Source organism: Cyclopterus lumpus, chromosome 23, assembly GCF_009769545.1.
Source record: "Cyclopterus lumpus isolate fCycLum1 chromosome 23, fCycLum1.pri, whole genome shotgun sequence".
Lineage (NCBI taxonomy): Eukaryota > Metazoa > Chordata > Actinopteri > Perciformes > Cyclopteridae > Cyclopterus > Cyclopterus lumpus.
The window spans coordinates 2,028,562-2,049,930 of record NC_046988.1 but is presented as its reverse complement, the minus strand read 5'-3'; the positions used below and the strand labels follow the sequence as shown (position 1 = coordinate 2,049,930).

At 44.1% G+C, this 21,369-nt stretch overlaps 1 protein-coding gene across 2 annotated transcripts in view; it reads left to right on the top strand.

Moving 5' to 3' along the window:
- chst11 (carbohydrate (chondroitin 4) sulfotransferase 11) overlaps positions 1–19,764 on the top strand; it is a 71,740-nt gene extending 51,976 nt beyond the window's left edge. For both annotated transcript variants that reach the window (XM_034526349.1, XM_034526348.1), the window contains exons 3-4: positions 16,994–17,223; positions 17,380–19,764. In XM_034526349.1, coding sequence (XP_034382240.1) covers positions 16,994–17,223; positions 17,380–18,004 — 855 coding nt within the window. In that variant the 3' untranslated portion in view covers positions 18,005–19,764. The remainder of the gene's footprint in view (positions 1–16,993; positions 17,224–17,379) is intronic.
- The last annotated feature ends 1,605 nt before the right edge of the window (positions 19,765–21,369 follow it).

Sequence of the window (21,369 nt, the reverse complement as noted above, 5' to 3'; positions counted from 1 at the left end):
CAAGCTAACCAGCGGACGGCTTGCTACTTAGTTAGCTTGTTAATTCCACCATGCTTTCATGCAACACTGGTCACAGAAAATGATCCAAACAAAGCATTCTCTGGTGTGAGCAACATGCTCTTCCAAGAGTTTGTGGATTGGGTTGTTACATTTTACTCATTTAACGGCTGGCTAGTTAGCTAGCTACCTTGCTAATTCCACCATGCTTTCATGCAAACCTTACACTGTTCATAGAAAATGAGCCCAACAGCGGTGCTGGCTGTAGCGTCCTTCTGCCTCACACCTAGCCCACCCTAGGAGATTATTAGCCAGCTATGGAGTTGATAAACCAGCCCGCTAACTAGCCAGCTGTTCTCACTGGAGCTCTCGTCTGCTCTCAATTTTGACGATGTTAACAAGTAACACATATGAGAGAAACAAATATTATATATAATATATTATATATAAAAAATTAAAAAACAAGCCCATAAAACACGCAACCCAACATTTACTCACGTGTTCAGATAATTAATCTGTCTCCACCTGTGCCACAAAAATGTGTCATTGTGTTTACTAACAGAAAAGGGTTCAATATACAACGTGTATGGGCTTCATCATGCCAAACCCAAAATAGATATTTGGAACAGATATACGATATATTTTGCCGAGGCTGAAGCACAATACTTTCTTCAGTAGTGATGCAGCAGCTGAATAGAAGAGTGAGACAGGGGGACATTGTTGGTGATCCTATCACAGTGATGGATTGGATAGTCTCTGTTCTCTCGTCACTGTCCTCCTCGCTATCTATCACTGAGTATCGCCTGCCACTTTGGTCTGTCTGGTCTGTCTCGTCCCTCACACCTCCAACTGTCCTTTTCCTCCCTGTGCTCTGTCTCCTCTGTCCTGTGCTTTCTTGAGCTCACATTTCTTTCCTTTTCTCGCATCATCTGTGTCGGTTTCTTCTTTCCTCAATTGGTCATTCATCACCGTGGCGTGCACCTTATAAAAGGTATACGGTTGGAGGGTAGACTTTAAGTGGTTTTCTGGACGGTCAGGATTAGATTCGGTGCACGTAGACGCGCCGAAGGTCTTTTTTTCCGTGAAGGATTTTTCCACACGTTCTCACCCATGTGAAGGTCCCATTGATATATTTATGTGTGCAAAGGGGGGTGTTACTGCAGCTAGAGTAAACTTTAGCAGGGCGCTTAGGGTCAGTGGTCAAGAAAGAGGTGTGTGTGTGTGTGTGTGTGTGTGTGTGTGTGTGGGTGTGTGTGTGCGTGTGTGTGTGTGTGTGTGTGTGTGTGTGTGTGTGTGTGTTTGTTTGAGAGAGAGAGAGAGTATGTGTTCTGGATTTGTGAGAAACAATTTATAGACATTATTTAATTATTGAATAAAAATAAAAATTTTATTTTATTATTTAGATTTTAATTTTCCTCAATGGCTGACTTTATGTTTCAGATTTGGGTTTAAGGTTGGAGTAAAGCAAGTTGAGGGAATGTGCAGAATATTATTATTTTTTACTCAAAATATTAAAACAATAATATGTGGTTTTATATTATTTAGTTTATCAAACATAAGGCAGGTGCTGTGAATGTGTGCTTCTGTTGTGTTCATAGACAGGGACGAGTTTGCCTTGCACTAATCTATATTTGTTGTCAAATATAGATTTAGAATATGTGAGAATTTAAAGATAAACTGTGATACACCTACTGCATACAACAAACAATTAGAATATAATATGAACTTATTTGTATGTATATCAGCCAAAAAAGGGTATTGGGTCCTTTTTTTGCTGATATACATAATCAATACTTACAATCAACTGTTAATCTCTTTTTCAAAGCAGTGCATTCTTAGCATCCAAATAAATCAAATTTCTCTTTCCAAGTTGTTTTTCTGTTGAATGAATGTTTTACATTCAATTAATAAATGTGTTATGGTTTCCATACAAATACTCGCTATCATTAAATATATCTGGAGACAATCCAAAGGCTTAACTTTAACTTCCCTCTTGCCACAGTGCAGCAGGCAGGGAGCAAAATATGTCTTCCATAAGCTCACAGAGATCTTCTTCTTTGCTATATTTACTCCACGGAGTGTTTGCGCTCCATCTGAACTGAACTCTGCGTCCTCGGGGGCCACACTGGTTTCTTTAATCAGAATTAAAATCAGAGTGAGTTGATTTGCCAAATGCAATAAAACCTCCAGAGGGAATGATTTAATGTGGCCACACACATGGTCAGATACCATCTAAAGGAAGGAAACTCGTTTCCTTACATAGTAATTATCTTTCCTCCTCATGGAAAGGTTTTTCTTCTTCTTCCAGAGGCATGTAGACACCATAATTACTGAGCCCAAAGGCGGCTCGCAGTTAAATGCTGATCCAGAAGTCAGAACTGAGGATGTGCAAACTGTGTCTGGGTTTGGAACTGGGAGGAATGACTCAAAGCTAACATCCGCACTAATGGAGTGCCACTGTAATGGAAGTATGTGTTCATGTATCTGTGTTTCAAATATTCCCACAGAGCCGAGAAATACATCTTCCAAAGTAAAAGCCTTTGATGATTATATTTGGTGCTTGGGTTTAAAGTTTCAGAAAGGGGTTCACGATTATTTATATTTTGGTTAATCGCTTCGAGGTAAGATTTGATTTGTTTCTAATTTCTATGTTTACTCTCTCTCTCAACGACAATTTACTCACGTTATTGGTTCCATAATTTCCCTAATTTTCTATCTTATAATTTCCCTAATTTTTTATCTCTCCATGGAAATCAACTTAATTTGATAGAATAAGATGGATATAATTAGGTCCACTGATTTGTGTTTCAGCATATTGGGCATGGAAAAAAACACGATGCTAACAGAGTGATAACAGACCTGGTTAATCTCTAGTTTCAAGTCTTCTTCAATACAGCGTGATGTTCATTTAGTAAATGATGCTCATTTAGAGTCAAACAGACCATAAAGCAGGGGATCATTTAGGGCTGGACTACCTTGCAAGGTCTGTTTTTAGAACTTTAACCTTTTCACAGTTGCATTTCAGTTCATGAAAGTTAATTATAATATTTTGTTATATTCAGTGTTGGTTGTACTTAGATCGACCCTTTGGTGTTACTTCTGTCGATCCAATTCTAAGTGTCTGTCACTGATGTTAACAGTCTTTCTCTTCAAAGTGCCCAGTGTCAAGACCGAACAAAGATCAGAACCCAAATGCACGACTCAAAGCAAAGTAACACAAATCTCAGTTTTAATTAACTGGAAACATACAAACAGAAAATCTACATGAACAAAGTAACATAAAATCGTGACCTGGAGACTAAGGAATTCCATGAAAAAGGCTGGTTCTCTGGCACAAAAGACAAGACGGACTGGCACAAGACAAAGGGAGACGCAGACAATATATACACAGGGTGAGGGCACAGGTGGAAACAATCAGACCAGAGGAGAAACACACAGGGGAAGGAACAAGTTGCCTGAAACAAGAGGAGAGTTGACCTTCAAAATAAAACAGGAAATCACGAGACAACATGGACACCAGGCCCGTAGAGATCACCCCTGCAGCCCCCGCACTGCGGGGGGGCCTCGCAGTGACAGGGGGCCTCGCATGGCAATTTTTTTTTAATCCAACACTAGCCAGCGCACTCGGCCGTGTTGCGGCTAAGTGTCGGCTGACTCGGCCAAATGTGAGCCACCTTTGGCACATTTCACTGTTGCCATGTCTGGCCCAGGTGTAGCTGTTACGGACATGGGCAGATTCTGTCTGAGACATGGCAACCGGTTTATCGGCTGCCGAATCTGGGCCGAATAATGTAATAAATAAATAATATTACATTACGTAATAACGTTAAGATATCCCTCAAAGTTGTCTCTCTCATATAAAGCTACACAATAAAAAAAGTATTTTAAACTGGCTTTATAAGTTTTAAATAATAGTTGTAAAGGCAATCGTAACAGGCAACCACTAGGGCCTCCTGCTACGCGGACTGGTGTTATTGTTGGGCCGCGGTGTATTCTGGGAGAACTACGAGGAAATTTCTCTTGAGGAAAAATGAAACGCACATTTAAAAGTGGTGCCCAAAAGCGGAAATCAAAACAGAAAAATTCTGAATTAAATGCCAAACTTTAAAATTAGAAGTCTTTTTCGACCAGCTGGTGAAGAGACAGGTATTGTACTGTTTGCTATAGCTAACATTACCACGTAGCTAACGTTATACTTTGACAGCTGTACTGCTCTGTCTATGTGTTGTGCTTGAAAATGCATTAACCTTATTAAACCTATGCTCTCACTATACCCCCTGCGCCCATTATCGGACACGTTTCCTTAATTATCTCCACAACCACATCGTTGTTTAACTTCATTTCACGTTGTCCAACACTGCAACCCTTTTGAGAAGACAACGGCTCTGTACACAATAATAAAAGTAACCGTTAAGTAAGAAAGGTCATTTTCCAAGCTAAAACTGATCAAAACATATCTCAGAAGCTCCATGTCACAAGAGAGGCTGTCAGGTGTGGCCATCCTTAGCATAGAGAATAAACGTCAGTTTAGATGTAAAGAGCGTGGTTAAAGACTTTGCACACAGATTTGCTAAAATCATGTGCATTCAAATGCAAACCTGTAGACAGTAGCCTACCGGTGTATCGACTATATGTAGGCATATTTGTTATGTTGTTGTAACATATGTTCTGTTTGAGCTGTTTGATAGGCCCTAGCATATGGTTTGTTTCTGTTGGAATACATTTGTTCTCTGTTTGAGCTGTTTTTTCTGATTGAATAAATTTCCCTCAAAAGAAAAGCTTGGGTCCTGTTCGTGTATCTTTGGATAATGACCGCCGGACAATACATTATCCCTTACATATGGGGGGGAGGGGGAGGCCCTCTCAGGGTTATTCTGCAGGGGGGCCTCATGTGTTTCCGTTACGGCACTGATGGACACAACACACAAAACTGATTAATTTTACAGCACAGTTTCCTGGGCATGACACCCAGAGCATAGTTGAACCTTTACAGGACCATGACAACTGGGACTTCCTGCCGAGGGTGGTTGTATTGAAAGTGCTGACAAACATTGTTGAGCTGGTGAAAGAGAGACGACTCTCAACAGAGTGGGGTTTTTTTTGGCAAATGCCCTGTTTTGTCACGTTTGTTTGAGGACTCAATCAGAATGTCCCCCCCTGATTGTCTCCACTGAATATCTGTGTTTGGGTTGCCTTGGCAGCAGGCTAAGCAAAGTAACCTACACATCCTTCTCTTCAGCCACCTGCCTTGGCGACGCCTTGGAATCCCTTGGAAAGAGTTTCTGTGCTTACCCAGGACCCTTCCTTTGCTGCGCTGAAGACCTCCACTGAGAGGTTTTCAGGAGGCATCCTGGTCAGAAGCTGACACACGTTGGCCTCTTGAATCCACGGTCTCATTCTGTCTATGAACTCATGATCCTGTGGACAGAAAGGTATTTTGGTAAATTGAGAATGTTTTGGCGGACTGGTAACAATGAGTCCCCCTCCCCAACAAACAGCTCTAATTAGAAATGGTTCAAAATGAACTGTGAATATGACGGATGTTGTGGAGAGTGGTCCGCTTAGTGATTAATAAATGAATGTATCCAGTGAAGGGAGGAAAGTGTTTGCAAGTGTCTCTGTGCCACCAGATAATACCTGTCTGGATTGTTTCCCCAGCTGCAGATATCCTGCTAGGCCCACAGTCCATGTGTGTGTGTGTGTGTGTGTGTGTGTGTGTGTGTGTGTGTGTGTGTGTGTTTGTGTGTGTATGTGTGTGCGTGTGTGTGTGTGTGCGTGTGTGTGTGTGTGTGTGTGTGTGTACGTGTGTGTGTGTGTACGTGTGTGTGTGTGTGTGGGTGCGTGCGTGCGTGTGTGTCACTCTGGGTTTCGAAGACAAAGGGATTTAGAAGAGGAGGCTGCACTCTTTTTGTCTCGGTCTATCTCTGGAGGCTGCAGATGAGCGTGGCTGGAGAAAGGGGAGTGAAAGGAGAGAGACAAAGGGATTTAGAGATGTTTTGTTTTCCGAGGAAATGTCGAGAGAAGAGAGCAAGCCACAGAGAACATAGGAGGAACAGAGATGTTTGGGTTATTCAAAAATCAAATTGTGTCAGGATCTCGAGCAGCTTGTTTCCTTGAGATCATCACATAACTCAAAAGCACGATGCACACAGGAGAGCTCAGGAGCGCAGCTGGAGCCCCGCCCCTTTCTGGAGAAGCCTGTGGGTTGAACTTGATTTCCCTCTCCATTTCATGTCCACATTTGGCCTGTCGTGTGTTCCTTTTCAAGAGGAAAAGCAGTTTACAACTAGCACGCTGTGGACATGGACAGTTGAGACAATGCTTCAACATTTGGCACAAGCCTCCTTCCAAAATGCAGGGAACTCTACATGGAAATTAAACTTCATATAATGTCTCACACAGGTCATCTTCTGGCATTTTAATTTGGCTCGATGCATTCATTTTTTTTGTCCTTATCGTTTATTGCAGTTGTTATTGCAAAACACATTCAACAGTTGTGGCCAATTGACGCATTACTTTTCTGTAGGTAGCGCCCTTTTCTTTGTTTCACGCTCTGGCTAATAACCCAATTCTGCAGGAGGAATAGAATGCATCACTTCCTGCGTGGCCTTCACCAGACGACTTTACGCAATAACTCACAACTAACATCTGACCACCAAATAGAGCAGCACATACAAACAAAGCATAATAAGCTCTACATATAGCTGATAGATCCTAGGTTTAGCAGTAAAACACACTGTATGCTCGTAATGTTTTCATAATGTTATGGCCTTCACCCGAGTGATTGGGGATTTTAAGAAGCGTCCCCCTTTTTGCACGTTTTTATGCAAACACATCAGCGTCAGCCGTGCTCTGGAATGTGATTGACCGTTAACGACCTTCAGGGGATCTCTTCAACTTTGGCACAAACGTCCACTTGGACTCTTGAGATGAAGTGAATGTAATTCGTGACCTCAAGAATTCAATATAATATAATATGCAAATAATTACAATGTTATGCTAATTTCAAACTGGAGACAATGATGGTGGGTATCACACATCTACTTAAAATGCAGATGGTTGGTGAAGTCAGAAAGCGAAAGAGAGAGAGATTTCATTTAGCGTCTATCTTCCAGGTCCCGAAGCCTGGGGGGACCTGTAGGATTCACTCCCATACGGCCTCATATGACACACCCGTATGTGTGGAACTATAAACCAGGACCGAGTGTTGACATTTACAGACTTCACAGTAGCCTTCCGGATTCCTTTGAGGGCACCAGTCTTGAAGACCGAGAGAGATCCTTCGAAGAGTGATAAGCGGAACCCTCATTTGGCTTTTTTGTCTCCTGCTTCTCCTCCCGCGGTTTTTGCTCCCCGAGGGGTTAAAAACAAGACATGCAGGAAGAGAAACGGGTAAAGTGTTCATGAGAGGGGAGAGACACTTTGATGGCTCTGAGGGAAAGTCGGAGCAGTTTGTCATTATCTCGTTGGCGGTGCTATAATTACACGCCCACTTTGACACACACCCAGAAACACACACACATAAAGAGACAGATATAATATCGAGTCCTCGGATGTACAGCAGCACAAGTACACACACGCATCCTTGGACAAGTGTGATATGTATACAGTTTCTTACTCACAGCACCATTTGAAGGTCACGGGGGACAATGACAGTAAAAGCAGTGTAAGTGTGCACAACGCTGAGCTCGGGTTCCAGGGCTAATGAGACCGTGGGACAGGGGAGAGTCCGACTTACCCAGGTGTCACATGGCCACAGCAGTGTGTGTGTGTGTGTGTGTGTGTGTGTGTGTGTGTGTGTGTGTGTGTGTGTGTGTGTGTGTGTGTGTGTGTGTGTATCCATTCAGAGGTTAATGTGTGGGGAAATCTGATCCAAGTAGGTAAAAAAAAGAAAAGAAAAGAATCACTAGATGTCCCAGACAGGATGATTTAAAGCTTTGGTGATGACATGTCTGCAAAGTCTCCTGAAATGAAGTGAAAGCGTTTAGTTAACGAGCTAAATGATGTGAAACTGCCGTGCCACTTGGGTCTGTAAGTGTTCGTAAAGAGTTTAGATTTTGAATGATTCTGCAAAATCCCAGATATTGTTCAATGACAATGTTTTTAGCATGACGTCTGTCTCCAGTCTGTGCACGGCAAATCTGAACCGATCATATAAACTATGATGTCGTTATGGTGAGGCATATTTAATGTTATGCAGCCGGGTTAGGGTTAATGATGAAATTGTATTGAATCCAGATCAGCTCCTGGAATATGAGTGGTACCATATGGAATCAAAGCTTTTGTCTTACGAGTTATTTCCTCTCACGCAGGTGCAGAGGTCGGCTCTAAGTGTGTTTAAGTGCAGCTTTTCGTCAGTACTTTGTCAGGTTTAGGGAAATATCATGAAGTACTTCAATAGGTTTGGGAAAAGATCGGAAAGTACTTTGTCAGGTTTAGACTTTGTGTAAGAATAAATCCACTTGTGGTTTCACACAGCGGCCTCCTGGCTTAAAGTAGGTGCTTGTAGCTTTCTGAGTTAAACTCCACCAGTGTAGATCTTAACACTCAATCTGATTATATTGTATTTTTAGCTTTTGTTTTTATTTGTGGTTTACTTATTTATTATACTTTAACTGTGTGACCATTTATTGTACTTGTTTAGTTTTTTCTTTCGTTTCCTACTGATCTTACAACTAATCTTGCAAATTCCCACACTGTGGGACTAATAAATCAATTCAATTCAATTCAGTTTATTTTGTATAGCCCAATATCACAAATTACAAATTTGCCTCAGAGGGCTTTACAATCTGTACACATACGACATCCCTGACCTTTGACCTCACATCAGATCAGGAAAAACTCCCCAAACATAACCTTTCACAGGAAAAAAAGGGAAGAAAGGGTTCTTTTATCTTATCTTATCTCAAGGCAAAATCCATTAATTTGCATATGTATTCTCGTTCATTTAGGAGATGCTCCTTTCAGAAAAAGAACCCAATCCCTAGATTGCGTGCTTCCTCCCAGAGTGATATCCCTGTGTTGCATCACGAGGCAGTAAAAGCGCTCCATTAAAAGCTGCTAGTGAAATGGTCCGTTAGCGCTAACGGCTCCTGAAGGCATCACAGCTTCACTGCAGCTTGTACAGACAGCCATCTCTGAAGTGCCCAGACCATAATATTCACACTCAGATCTTATCGGTGGTTGGCGACACACTTTCACTAAAAGGGAAATATGTGGTGGGTGAAGGTCCATTATTACGTTAGTAGCATTAGCATTAGCATCACGTGAAGCTGAGAGTCAAACAGCATCACCTGGTGTGGATGCATCTCTGTGTTTTCATAACAGCACAGAGGTCATGGATCCGTAGATCCGCAGCTTTCAGGTTTCCTTGTTGCTGCTTTGGGGATGTCAAGAGCTGGCTTGTGACCTGAAGGTTGCTGGTTTGAATCCCAGCGGCTGAGTGGGAATTCCAACATAGCTCAGGTTGAATGTAGTGTGGGAGTTCAGCTGTGACGTAGTAAATATGCAGCTCATTAGTCGGTGTAACACACGGTACCAAACAGGAGGCAGACACACTGTGGTGCTGGATGTTTTTACTCTGATTCAGAGACGGGTTCATATTCCTCCAAGCCTCAATTTGTATTTTCATTCATCCGCTTGTAAATCTTTTTTAAGTGAGACAGTCCAGTTTAATTATGAAGTCATCAAAATGAACTTATGATATGGGATTTCTCCCCTTGTATTCACTCCATTGGGCCTTGTTTCCACCGGTCCAAGTGGCCCCTCTGCCCAAAGCACTTGATACATTTTTAATGGAAAGTTTGAGATCAAGGGAAGCACCAATAGGGCGATAGCCGTATTGTTATATGAATAACATCTATAATTCTGTCACACTGTCGACGTGCCAGACAGGAAGGGAGAAAATGGTCGGGGCAGCCCAATGTGAAAATAAATTTTAATTATGTGATGTGGGAAAACCATGATACCAGAATTATTGTTATTATTTTTTACATATTTAGAACGTGTCTGGGTGGGAACTTTAAGTAATGAGATGTTCTATAAATGGCAATACAATTCTTGTTTCCTCTTTCTCTCCCACACGATCTGAATCCTGCAGAGGACGTTTTAGGGATTCTTTCAGTTTGTTAAATTTCCTGTTAATGAATATTTACCCAATTACTTCCTCCAGTTTTCTTTACGTGCCTTTGGTGAACACGCTTTCTTTACGTCCGTCCTCCTGGGCCGCTCGGTACACGTCTGTGGCTGTTTTCACAAAAATTAATGTGTGGAGCTGCATGAATATGTAGCCGGGCATTTTTCAGGAAGAGGGCGCGTGTTGCTTTCCCTGGGTAAATACAGAGAAACGTTTCCTCTGCTCTTTTTTTCCGCATCGTGGCGGGCGCAGGTGGCCCACTCCTCATTAATGATGGGATCTCAACTAATGTGCCGCCGGCCCTCGGGGGGAAAGTATGGACTCATCAGCTGTCGTTATTGTCAAGGTTTTATAGAAGGAGCCTCGCCTTCAGGCCTTTTACAGAGACTCAGGTGAAGTGTGTGTGTGTGTGTGTGTGTGTGTTTAGTATAGTTGTGGCACACTGGCAGCCTTATTCCTGCCCGCTCTATGAATGCCAGTCTGTAAGCAGAGACGGTCAGCGAGACAGACTGCCTTCAGTGCTCACTGTGTGTGTGAGAGAGAGAGAGAGAGGGAGAGAGGGAGGGAGAGAGGGAGGGAGAGGGAGAAAGAGGGAGAGAGGGAGGGAGAGGGAGAAAGAGGGAGGGAGAGAGGGAGCGAGAGAGAGAGAGAGAGAGAGGGAGAGAGAGAGGGAGAGAGAGAGAGAGAGCGAGAGAGAGAGAGGGGGAGAGAGGGAGGGAGAGGGAGAGGGAGAGGGAGAGAGAGAGAGAGAGAGAGAGAGAGAGAGAGGGAGAGAGGCTTTGATGAATCCTATTGATCTTTGTTTAGATGAGAAGAAGAGAGAAAGAGAAGCTGACGAACAAACAGAAGACCAGATGGATCAGGCTTAAGGAGGCGTAGTGGAAGAGTAGTTTAGTGGAAGAGAGAGAGAGAAAAGAAGAGAAGCGTTCCCCCAGCATCACCGAAAGCAGCCCTTTCCTTCCACCTGATCCGCTGTGAGCGTCAGGGGGTACGACTCCAGCGGAGAGAGGGTAAATACTTGAGGAGCAGCAGATTAGCCCGACAGAAAATAAACAAGGCCGCACAATAAGTTGAAGAAAATATGGGAATAGCTGCACCGACTGACTTAAAATGCAATAAAAAGCGTTGTTTTAAAACAAATAATAATGATTTCTTAGAGGAAAAGACGTTCCGGGGCATCTTCTCTAAACAAAGTGCTCTGACGCTCTGCAGAGTCCCCAGGATACAAATCACATCGCATAAGCAGATCATTTTCTCCGAGGCAGTATTCATAACATATTTGAATAGGTTTTTTGCTGAGGAATAAATTATCAACAGAAAGTTGTTTCCATATGTATGGTAATTCTATGTATGTTCTGAAGCTGTATCTCAATATGAATTGTGGTCACTAAGAGCCCTGATTCTTAGTTTATGAATAATTTCAACAGATTCTGCAGCAGAGAGTGATTTCCACCATCGGGTGAGCCTGCTAGAGGAGCCCGGGGCAAAGGTCTACTGTTGGGCCGCTGCTGACCCCCTTAGGACCCCTATAGGCCCCCCCATGAACATCTTCTATCTTTGTTTACATCTGGTGCTTTTCATTCACAATATGCTGTGCAGAAACACCCTGTAACAAGTAATACTAAGGGTGCTCGGATCTGGGTGTCGTGGAAGCTTAGTCTACCCATCTGTTCTGTGTGTGTGTGCGTGCGTGTACGTGCGTGTGTGTGTGTGTGCGTGTGTGTGTATGTGCGTGCGTGTACGTGCGTGTGTGTGTGTGTACGTGCGTGCGTGTACGTGCGTGTGTGTGTGTGTGCGTGTACGTGCGTGTGTGTGTGTGTGTGTGTGTGTGTGTGTGTGTGTATGTGCGTGCGTGTACGTGAGTGTGTGTGTGTGCGTGCGTGTACGTGCGTGTGTGTGTGTGTGTGTGTGTGTTACCGAGCCACGTCCTGGAAGATTTCAATGTCCCTGACAAATTTGGTTCAAATATTTTCTGCATTTATTGAGCTGAAAAAACACTGACATATTAAGAATACTATGAAAAACTGCTCAACATCACGACTAGTGACTAGTGATCCACACGGCTACAGGGTAGCAGCCTGGTAGCAGTAAATGAACACAAGGCCACTTACGTCCTCTTGCATGTAATCAAGACGCATCTTTTGTTTCTCGCCATGTGGACATTAGAGTCAGATGATGTCGTGTGAAGAACCTGAAGGCCCGTGCATGGTGGAGGACGTCCAACAAACACACGACTTCCACCAAGGAGACCTGTTCAAGTCCCGTGTAAAAACAAGACTTCAAAGTCTTTTCCTAAACTTAACCAAGTAGATGTTTGTTTTCCCAACCGTGTGTCGGTATATAACGATGTGCTCCTTAACTTAACTATAATCATCATGATTTTAACCCATGCCATTACCTTTTCCTGTACCTAACAACGTGTTTAAAATGGCGTCCGTATGTGACAAGTTGTTTATGACAACGCAAGTTAAATGATGTGCAAAATGATTAAATGCTTAAAGACATGGCACGTAAAATATCCTTAAAAGTGGCACGTAGTTTACACAAGTACAGTGCAAACACCTGAATGTGCACCTGAACATACCAGGAGCTAACCAGTGTATCAAACACGACTTTACCAATGTGCATCACAGTAGCTAATGATGGACCTTAGTAGATCTTGTTTGGTCGATTTGTAATAAATTAGATGACAATCATTTTAAACCGGCCTTTCCGAGGTCTTTTGGGATGCCGGGGAAGATGCCACTTCCTCCCTCCTTCCTTTCCTTTGTAACCTCTCCTAGCTTCCTCCAGCCCGCTCTCTTTCTTTCGCTGCAACCATTATCGCCACTGCGTGTCCGTGCTGAGGCTCAGATCATATTTCAAAATCATAACAACTTTCGCTGAGAATCGTGCATCCATGGCGAGGAAATAAAGACTTGACATTTGGAAACACAATCTCCACGGTTCCCGTCATCCGTTTCTCAAACATTTTTAAGGACTAATGTGCAGCGACAAAGAAGCGAGCCATAAATGCACAATGGGCTCCTCCCGACGTCTGAAGATAAGAAAACAGAGACTTTATTCTTGCATACACTGATAATGATGTTTATGGTGAGATTAGGTTTAATATTATGCATAGAACTTCCCTTTGAGTTTCATCCCAGTTCTGATGGACCGTCACATCTAAATCAATACGTAACATGATGCTTGTTGGGTCCTCAGGGGATGGGGGGGCACACACACACACACACACACACACACGCACTGTGCTAGCAATGATGCACCTAAATGGGACCTGCTCTCCCATGAGAACAGCTGGACATGACCAGAGGTCAGAGATCTTCCTCACGACTCCCTCTCAGAATGTATCGACTTATCGCCTCTCCCTCTCTCCTCTCTCCATCTCCCCCTCTCCTCCTCTCTCCCCCTCTCCCTCTCTCCCTCTCTCCCTCTCCCCTCTCCCCCTGTCTCCCTCTCTCCCTCTCTCCTCTCCCTCTCTCCCTCTCTCATCTCCCTCTCTCCTCTCTCTCTCTCTCCCTCTCCAGCTCTCTCCCTCTCTCCTCTCTCCTCTCTCCATCTCCCCCTCTCCTCCTCTCTCCCCCTCTCCCTCTCCCCTCTCCCCCTGTCTCCTTCTATCCTCTCTCGCCCTCTCCTCCTCTCTCGCCCTCTCCCTCTCTCCTCTCTCCATCTCCCCCTCTCCTCCTCTCTCCCCCTCTCCCCCTGTCTCCCTCTCTCCCTCTCTCATCTCCCTCTCTCCTCTCTCTCTCTCTCCCTCTCCAGCTCTCTCCCTCTCTCCTCTCTCCTCTCTCCATCTCCCCCTCCTCCTCCTCTCCTCCTCTCCCTCCCTCTCCCTCTCTCCCTCTCCCCCTGTCTCCCTCTCTCCATCTCCCCCTCTCCTCCTCTCTCCCCCTCTCCCCCTCTCCTCTCTCCTCTCCCCCTGTCTCCATTTCTCCATCTCCCCCTCTCCTCCTCTCTCCTCTCTCCTCTCTCCATCTCTCCTCTCTCCCTCTCTCCTCTCTCCCTCTCTCCTCTCCCCCTGTCTCCCTCTCTCTCATCTCTCCCTCTCTCCTCTCTCCTCTCTCCTCTCTCCTCTCTCCTCTCTCCTCTCTCCCTCTCTCCCTCTCCCTCTCTCTCTCTCTCCCTCTCCTCCTCGCCCTTTCATCCAAACTGCACCAGAGACCCGACCAAGCTTGAGACTGGGAGATAAGATGGCAGAAAGTAATCCCCTAAGGAGAGATAAGGAGAGGAACACCGAGGCAAAGCAGGAGATGACAAGATTCCCTCCCTTGTCTCCTTCTTCCCGTGCTAATTGCAGCATTTGTCCTCCTCGGGGACATTTGTATGAATCATATAGCGTGATGTCTCTGAGCGGGGGGGAGCAAAGGAGAGATTTGTTATTCTCCTTGGTGGGCTTTGATGTGTTGGCGTGAGCACACAAAGAGAGAAGGAGCATCATCCGTGTCCATTTAACCTGCTTTCAAAATGCTTTGAAGGACCGTTTGAAAGAAGAAGAAAAAACAATATGGAAAGTGTGTAACAGGTTAAACCAGAGGTAACTGAAGAGAGGTGTGAACAACTAATAAAGGTGTAAAGTAGAACTTTAGCAATAGGGGAATATAATTCAGGCTCCATGGTATAGAAAAATGACAATGCCAGTACCCTTAAAGGGATACCAATACCAATATAGTACATCATACGCTACTCAATAGTATAATCATGTCAATGGAAGCTTTGTGTGAGTCCTACTGGCACAAATACAGCGGGATCTATTTTCTAATATCTATTTTCTAATATCTATTTTCTAATATCTATTTTCTAATACAGCGGGATCTATTTTTTGCGAGATTGAAGTGAAAGTTGACACCTTGTTGGTATTAAAATGTGGGTGCAATTTTGTGGGACCAATATATGTTGTGCACACAAATCTATCATCTGAAAGATCAATATGTGTGCACAAGTTATGATATTGTGCACACAGGTTATTTCCATCCGTTGTGGGGGCAGGTTATTATCTTGTGAAAACAATATTGATTTTAGCACACGGTTTTGCTTTGGGGGAGAAATCCATATGTTGTGCACGTAGATATTATTTAGTGGGAAAAAAGATCATCAAAAAGTTACACTGTTTGCAAATGATACATCTCATATTTCCATATTGGATCAGTTGCATCACTCAGATAAAGATGAAACCTCACGTTGAAGAAACAATAGAGACGATGTTTGGCAAAAGTTCTCATTTTTATTAAGTATAATATTAAGTTTCAAGACTGTACAAAACAGTGTCCAAAAAGGGGAATATCGTTGTTAACTGAAAGCATTAACAAGACTAAAATCTGCCTTGATTATTGTCACAATGTGAAATCACACTGGGAAAAAAACCTTCCAACTCTTCACCCAATTGATTCTTCAAGGAAACGAAGACAGAGCAGCGACCCCTGACCTGTGACCTGTGACCTCTCTCCCCACATGACTGTCCAACATTGACAAAGTGGCACACTATGAAATGTGACTTTACAGACATCCTTCTAGAACAAATTCAGATTCTAAGCTCACGCTCCATGCTTTTGTATGCTGGCGTCAGATAGAAAAGGTGTAGAAGATCGGTTTCTTGCAGCAACCTTTGCACTTGGGAATATGATTGAAGAGTGACTTCAAAGAGAAATACATACAAGTCTTCATGTTTCACGCTGGGTGGGGGGGTCCCTTGACTGATTTCAGCACTCCATGACGGCCCTGGCCAGCAGCACTGAGTGAGATGAGAAGTGGAGTGAGATGGAGCGGTGAAGAAGCAGTACAATCGATTTAGATCAGGGGAGGAAACCGGGGAACTGCCCTGGAGGGGAATGCAGACCAGGAGGAAAAATAATCAAGAGGCATAAGAAAACATTCCTGCCCATCAGATGCAAAGCCCCCGTGCTGCTCCGCCTCAGACTCCTCCCATGGTCCACTTCATCACGAGCATCATAGTGAATATGAAATAGGTCTCATATGAATGATTGCTGCTTGGATTTGCACATATTGAACACTCAATATCTGTAATATCCTCCAATATCATTATCTTCCTCCACACCCGTGAACGAATCTCTATCGTAGTCTGCGGAGCGAGTCAGATAGGAGAAAAAGATAGTCAATAAAGAGATGGGTATAATAATAACGGCTGTGATTAATAACACGCACTTTATCTCTCTTCATCACTCCCTCTTTCTGCCGCAGTTCAGATTCATTCATTTTAGAGTGCTTTATTGGCAAAGGGAGATTTTCCACTCACTGTTATGGAAGGTATAAAATGTGGACAAAAGTGTAGAGGCAACAAAAGACTTCAGAGACAGGAAGATAATTCTGCTCGGAAATATACTCAATATCAATATGTCCAGATTAACCAATGTCATCAGAGCCCCTCGCCGTCTGATACCGATGCACTTTAGTGTCTGTGTGAGACACACCAGGCTTAACTGATCAAAACATCTGCATAAGTATCACATGCAAAGAGTAAATTGATCGGTTTGGAGTGAGAATGTGTTGCCTGGTCCTGTTTCCTAAAAAGTACCCATATTATTTCTATACATTTTTAAATATGTATGTATAAGTTAGAAAAATGAATATTTTATAATATATTCTCAGATGCAACATAAAACACATTTAAAGTCCATTGATATGTTATAGTATAATGTTGTTCAGTTCATTGAAGCAATGTTTGGAGTAAATCCTGGATTACTCTGACACAAGCCAATGGCTCCCAAAAGAAGCAAGAAATGACCAATGTATATTTCATTCTGTTAAAATGGGCAAATATTTTATGTCAAGAGCAGAAAGTTACTGACATCATTCTCACATCATTTCTCTTTCCCACTCCCTTCTTCTCTGTCTATGCCTGAACAGCCGGAGTTGTCCGGTGCAGCCGTGCTCCACCAGGCCCGGCGGGATCAGGTGGTGGATGCCTGTAGAGTCTACAGTGCATCCAGCCGGAAGCGCAGAGTCCTGACACCTGGGGACCTCAAACACCTCGTGGTGGACGAGGACCACGAGCTCATCTACTGCTACGTCCCCAAGGTGGCCTGCACCAACTGGAAACGCGTCATGATGGTGCTGACAGGCCGGGGCAAATACAGGTCAGTACTTGATGACTAGGAAGCAATATGCACAGCACAGTGTTGTAGGATGTGGCTACATCCCTGCAGGCTGCTCTCATTACAGTGGAAGTTGATACAAGGACGTGAATGCATATTCGGTTTTTTGCTCACTGCCCAAATGCTTCTCTTCCACAGTGACCCAATGGACATCCCTTCCAATGAAGCCCACATCCCTTCCAACCTGAAGACGCTGAACCAGTACACTATTGCTGAGATCAACCACCGCCTCAAGAACTACCTCAAGTTCCTCTTTGTTCGCGAGCCCTTCGAGAGGCTGGTCTCCGCATACCGCAACAAGTTCACCCTGAAGTACAACTCGTCCTTCCACAAGCGCTTCGGCACCCGTATCATCCGCCGCTACCGCAAGAACGCCACGCAGGACGCCCTGCTCAACGGTGCCGATGTCAAATTCAAAGAATTCGCAGAGTACCTGGTGGACCCGGCAACGCAGCGCGACGGCCCGCTCAACGAGCACTGGCAGACCGCCTACCAGCTTTGTCACCCGTGTCACATCCACTACGACCTGGTGGGCAAGTACGAGACGCTGGAAGAGGACGCTAACTATGTGTTGCGGCTGGTGGGCGTCGGCGACTCCTTGCGCTTCCCGAGCTATGCCAAGTCCACCCGCACCACAGATGCCATGACGGCCCAGTTCTTCAGCAATATCAGCACCCAGCAGCAGATCCAGCTCTACCAGCTTTACAAGTTGGACTTCCTCATGTTCAACTACTCCACACCCAGCTACCTCCGGCTGGACTGATGGAGTGCAGAGCTGGGACTCTGAGAATGGCTGCCTTGTTTAAGGAGAGGCAACAAAGTGAGTGGAGGGATTTTTTTGGAGGCAAACTTGATTTTTTTTTTTTAAACTGTCGTCGTAACTTGCAGGCGTGGGGTCTGAATTAGACATATAAACAGTTGCTGGAAGAGAGAACGGTAATGCGTGCTTGTCTGGGCATAATTGGGAGGATGTCCAATCAACTCTGTGTGCTACAGAGAGCGCTGGTTGGGAATGTGGGCTAAATGGACCAAATGCATGCAAAGACTACAACGTGTGGGTGAAGCAGGTCTTCAAGGTGTTTTAAAAAGGGGAACCTATCCTTAGAGGACGGATCTGAAGAGGGATTCTCCTGATGATGTCCCCTACTTGTTTAAACAAACTGATGACAAATTAGGCTGCTTCAGATTCTACAAAGCAAACAGCGGCCTCGCACGCGCCCTGACCCCAAAGCATCGTGGGAGCTACGCTTATCTCGCCCTTCCCCCCTGATCAGTAGAGGAACTCCGTCAAATTGTAAAACACTGTTCATTTCCTCGCCGCTCTGTCAGCGCCCGTCAGCACCCGTCACCCTCGACCCACGTCAGAACCATACATTTCAGAGGGAAACCGACTCAGCACCGCCACAAGGACACCCTGGTAGATGGCTCTCAAGACCTCTACAACTGTAACCGTAACGATATGGCCTTCAGACGACAGTTTTAACAAAACAAGTTGTCACTGGTCTCTATAATTATAATGTTGGTAGAGGGGACCTTTTGTGTAACACCTTGAGGACCCTGAGGAAGACGGCGGTGAAGTGCTTAATAAATCATTGCCTGTGACACAGAGCATCCTTAAGACTTTGAACTACAGGAAGTCGTTAGAAAGGTACGGGGGGTTCTCACAGCGATTGGGCGAGTGACAAGTCTGCGCAGAAAGTCTGAGCTGAAAGATAAGAGACAGCCTGTGTGGTTGTGGAAGGGTTAAAGACACTGGATCTCATAACCCTGCCCTGCTGTCCCAACCTGGCCCCGCCCAGGGGCTCAGAGGACACACCCACAAAAGCCCCTGCTCAGATGACCAAACATGTCTTTCAGTAAATTAAGATGACCCTTTTGTTTCTATGCTTATCTTTGGTTTGTATTGTTTTAATAAGCATTGCTGCGAGCAGCAATAACAGATTATTTAATTAGCTTCGTTGGTTAAAGAAAAATTACTTTTTCTTCATGTGCCGATAAATATTTTAGAAAATGTTTTGAAGTTAATCTGTTGTCAGTGTTCTGTCATGTTGCTTTCTTTCTTCACAACTTTACGCACTTTTATTTCTGAAGGTGGCGTGGTAGCTTTGGCTTTGTCCTTCTGTGTCTGAGATCATCAGAGATTTACGAGTTCTTCTTCTCTGTTTCCTGTTGTCAAACATTTGGTGCCAAAATGGCTGCGAGAGCTTCATAGATCCACACTCAAGTGTGTTCAGTGCACATTATTGCCATTAAGCGAATTCATGGTGAGACCCCCCCCCTCACACACACACACACACACACACACACACACACACACACACACACACACACACACCGACTTCAACCACAACACGAGAGCTAGCTGCTACTCTCAGTGTACGTATCAACAAATCTACTGCCCGCATCACAGAATCAGAGAATGTATCTCATACTGTAATGTGATTAATGTTAGCGATGCAGAGCAATGTCAAGGTTAATACCTGCACTCTCCATCACGCTGTGGATTGGATTACAGGCTGTAAGTACCATCCAGGAGGGAGGGAGGGAGAGGGGGGAGTCATTTTGTTTTGTACCTCTCTGTAAATTCTAAACCACTCCAGCTTCAAAGTCAAAGAGAAGGTGTTTTGGGGCAAAAGCTGCACCTCTCTTTTGCAGTCCGCTAAACTGAGTTTCATAAAGTTGTGACCATCAATCCTGCTGGTATTGATGACATTTGACTCACCAGATTCAGTGTAGAGGTTGCTTCTGCTCTGATACCGCTAGACATGGCTGGATTAGCAAATGGTGAAGCAGATGTGTGGCAATATGCACGAATTAAAGCACAATATAAACTGGCATGATTTGGGCCTTACAGTGGGGCCTTCTTTACTCGACCTCGAGGCGCTGACTTGTAGTGGGTCCTTGTCAGAATGTAGTGTTAAGACCTGCATTTTTGCACTTAGATGGCAAAAAAAGCTTGTAATTGCCATGTGTGCTCGACCTTTAGGGTCCCCCACAGTCCAAGGTTCACTTTGTGGAAATACAGAAATATGCACGACTAAAGCACAATATCAGCCCACCACAACCCTCTACAAAGGAAAAGGGGTTTAGCTAATGGACGGATGATAAGGGCCTTAAGGTGGTTTATTTTGAGGCCTTGTAAAGTCAAGTCGAGACCATCCACATTGCCCGTTGGCCCAAAATATTATCTTATAAATAATGTACAGCATTACAAATGAAAGAGTGTAATAGGTGAAATAGTCATGAATCCCTTAGTACTATGCTTCTACTAATGTGCTTAAATGGTGCAAATCCTTTACTACAAATAATTAGCAATCCTGGGGCCGCGTAATATCATTCTCATTACCAATTCATGGAATATGGCAGCTTGGTCAGTGGCCCTACGACTTGGTTAGGCTTAGGGAAAGATAATGGTTTGGGTTAGAATAAGTCTGTTGCGTAGTTTAAGTAGGCAACGTTAAGTACATATTTAAGTGTTACATAAGTTAAGTACATAACTTAAAATAAGTCAACGTTGACTAATAGTTTCGCACGGGAGAAGCAGACCTGTCTCCTTGGTGAAAGTCCTGTGTTTCTTTACCCATCCATCCACCACACCTCCTCCCTACACAGACTTTATTGCTGTTTACACCACCTAACCTTTACCAGCATAGGAATACTGTACACAGTGCAGGTTGAGGGGGACAGATTAAGGGGTTAAAGGGGCCTAGTTTTTGCCCCGCGGCCACCTAGCAGGTTTTTCCGGCCCTGCTGCTCGATGAAGCTTTATGAAAGAAAAGAAATGATACAATCTCTTGCATGAAAAGTTATTAGCCTACAAATAAATTAAATCTATTAACTGTCTGTTGTAAATAATGTAGATTCACGTGCATTCAGCTCTGCAATGCAGGTGGTATTTGTAAAGGACAATTTGTCTCGAGTTTTTACTTCCAAATTGATATTTATGTAAACTGTATCCGACTTGTGTAACTGATAATAGCTCTTACTGAAATTGCAGGTCCACTTTACTATAAACATGTGTCTGGTGGTAACTCCATGTCTCTGGTGAGTGACATGTCAGCGTAACTGATAGGTGTGATCACTAAATCTGAGATCATAAACAGGCATTTCCTTCGGCACACAGACATG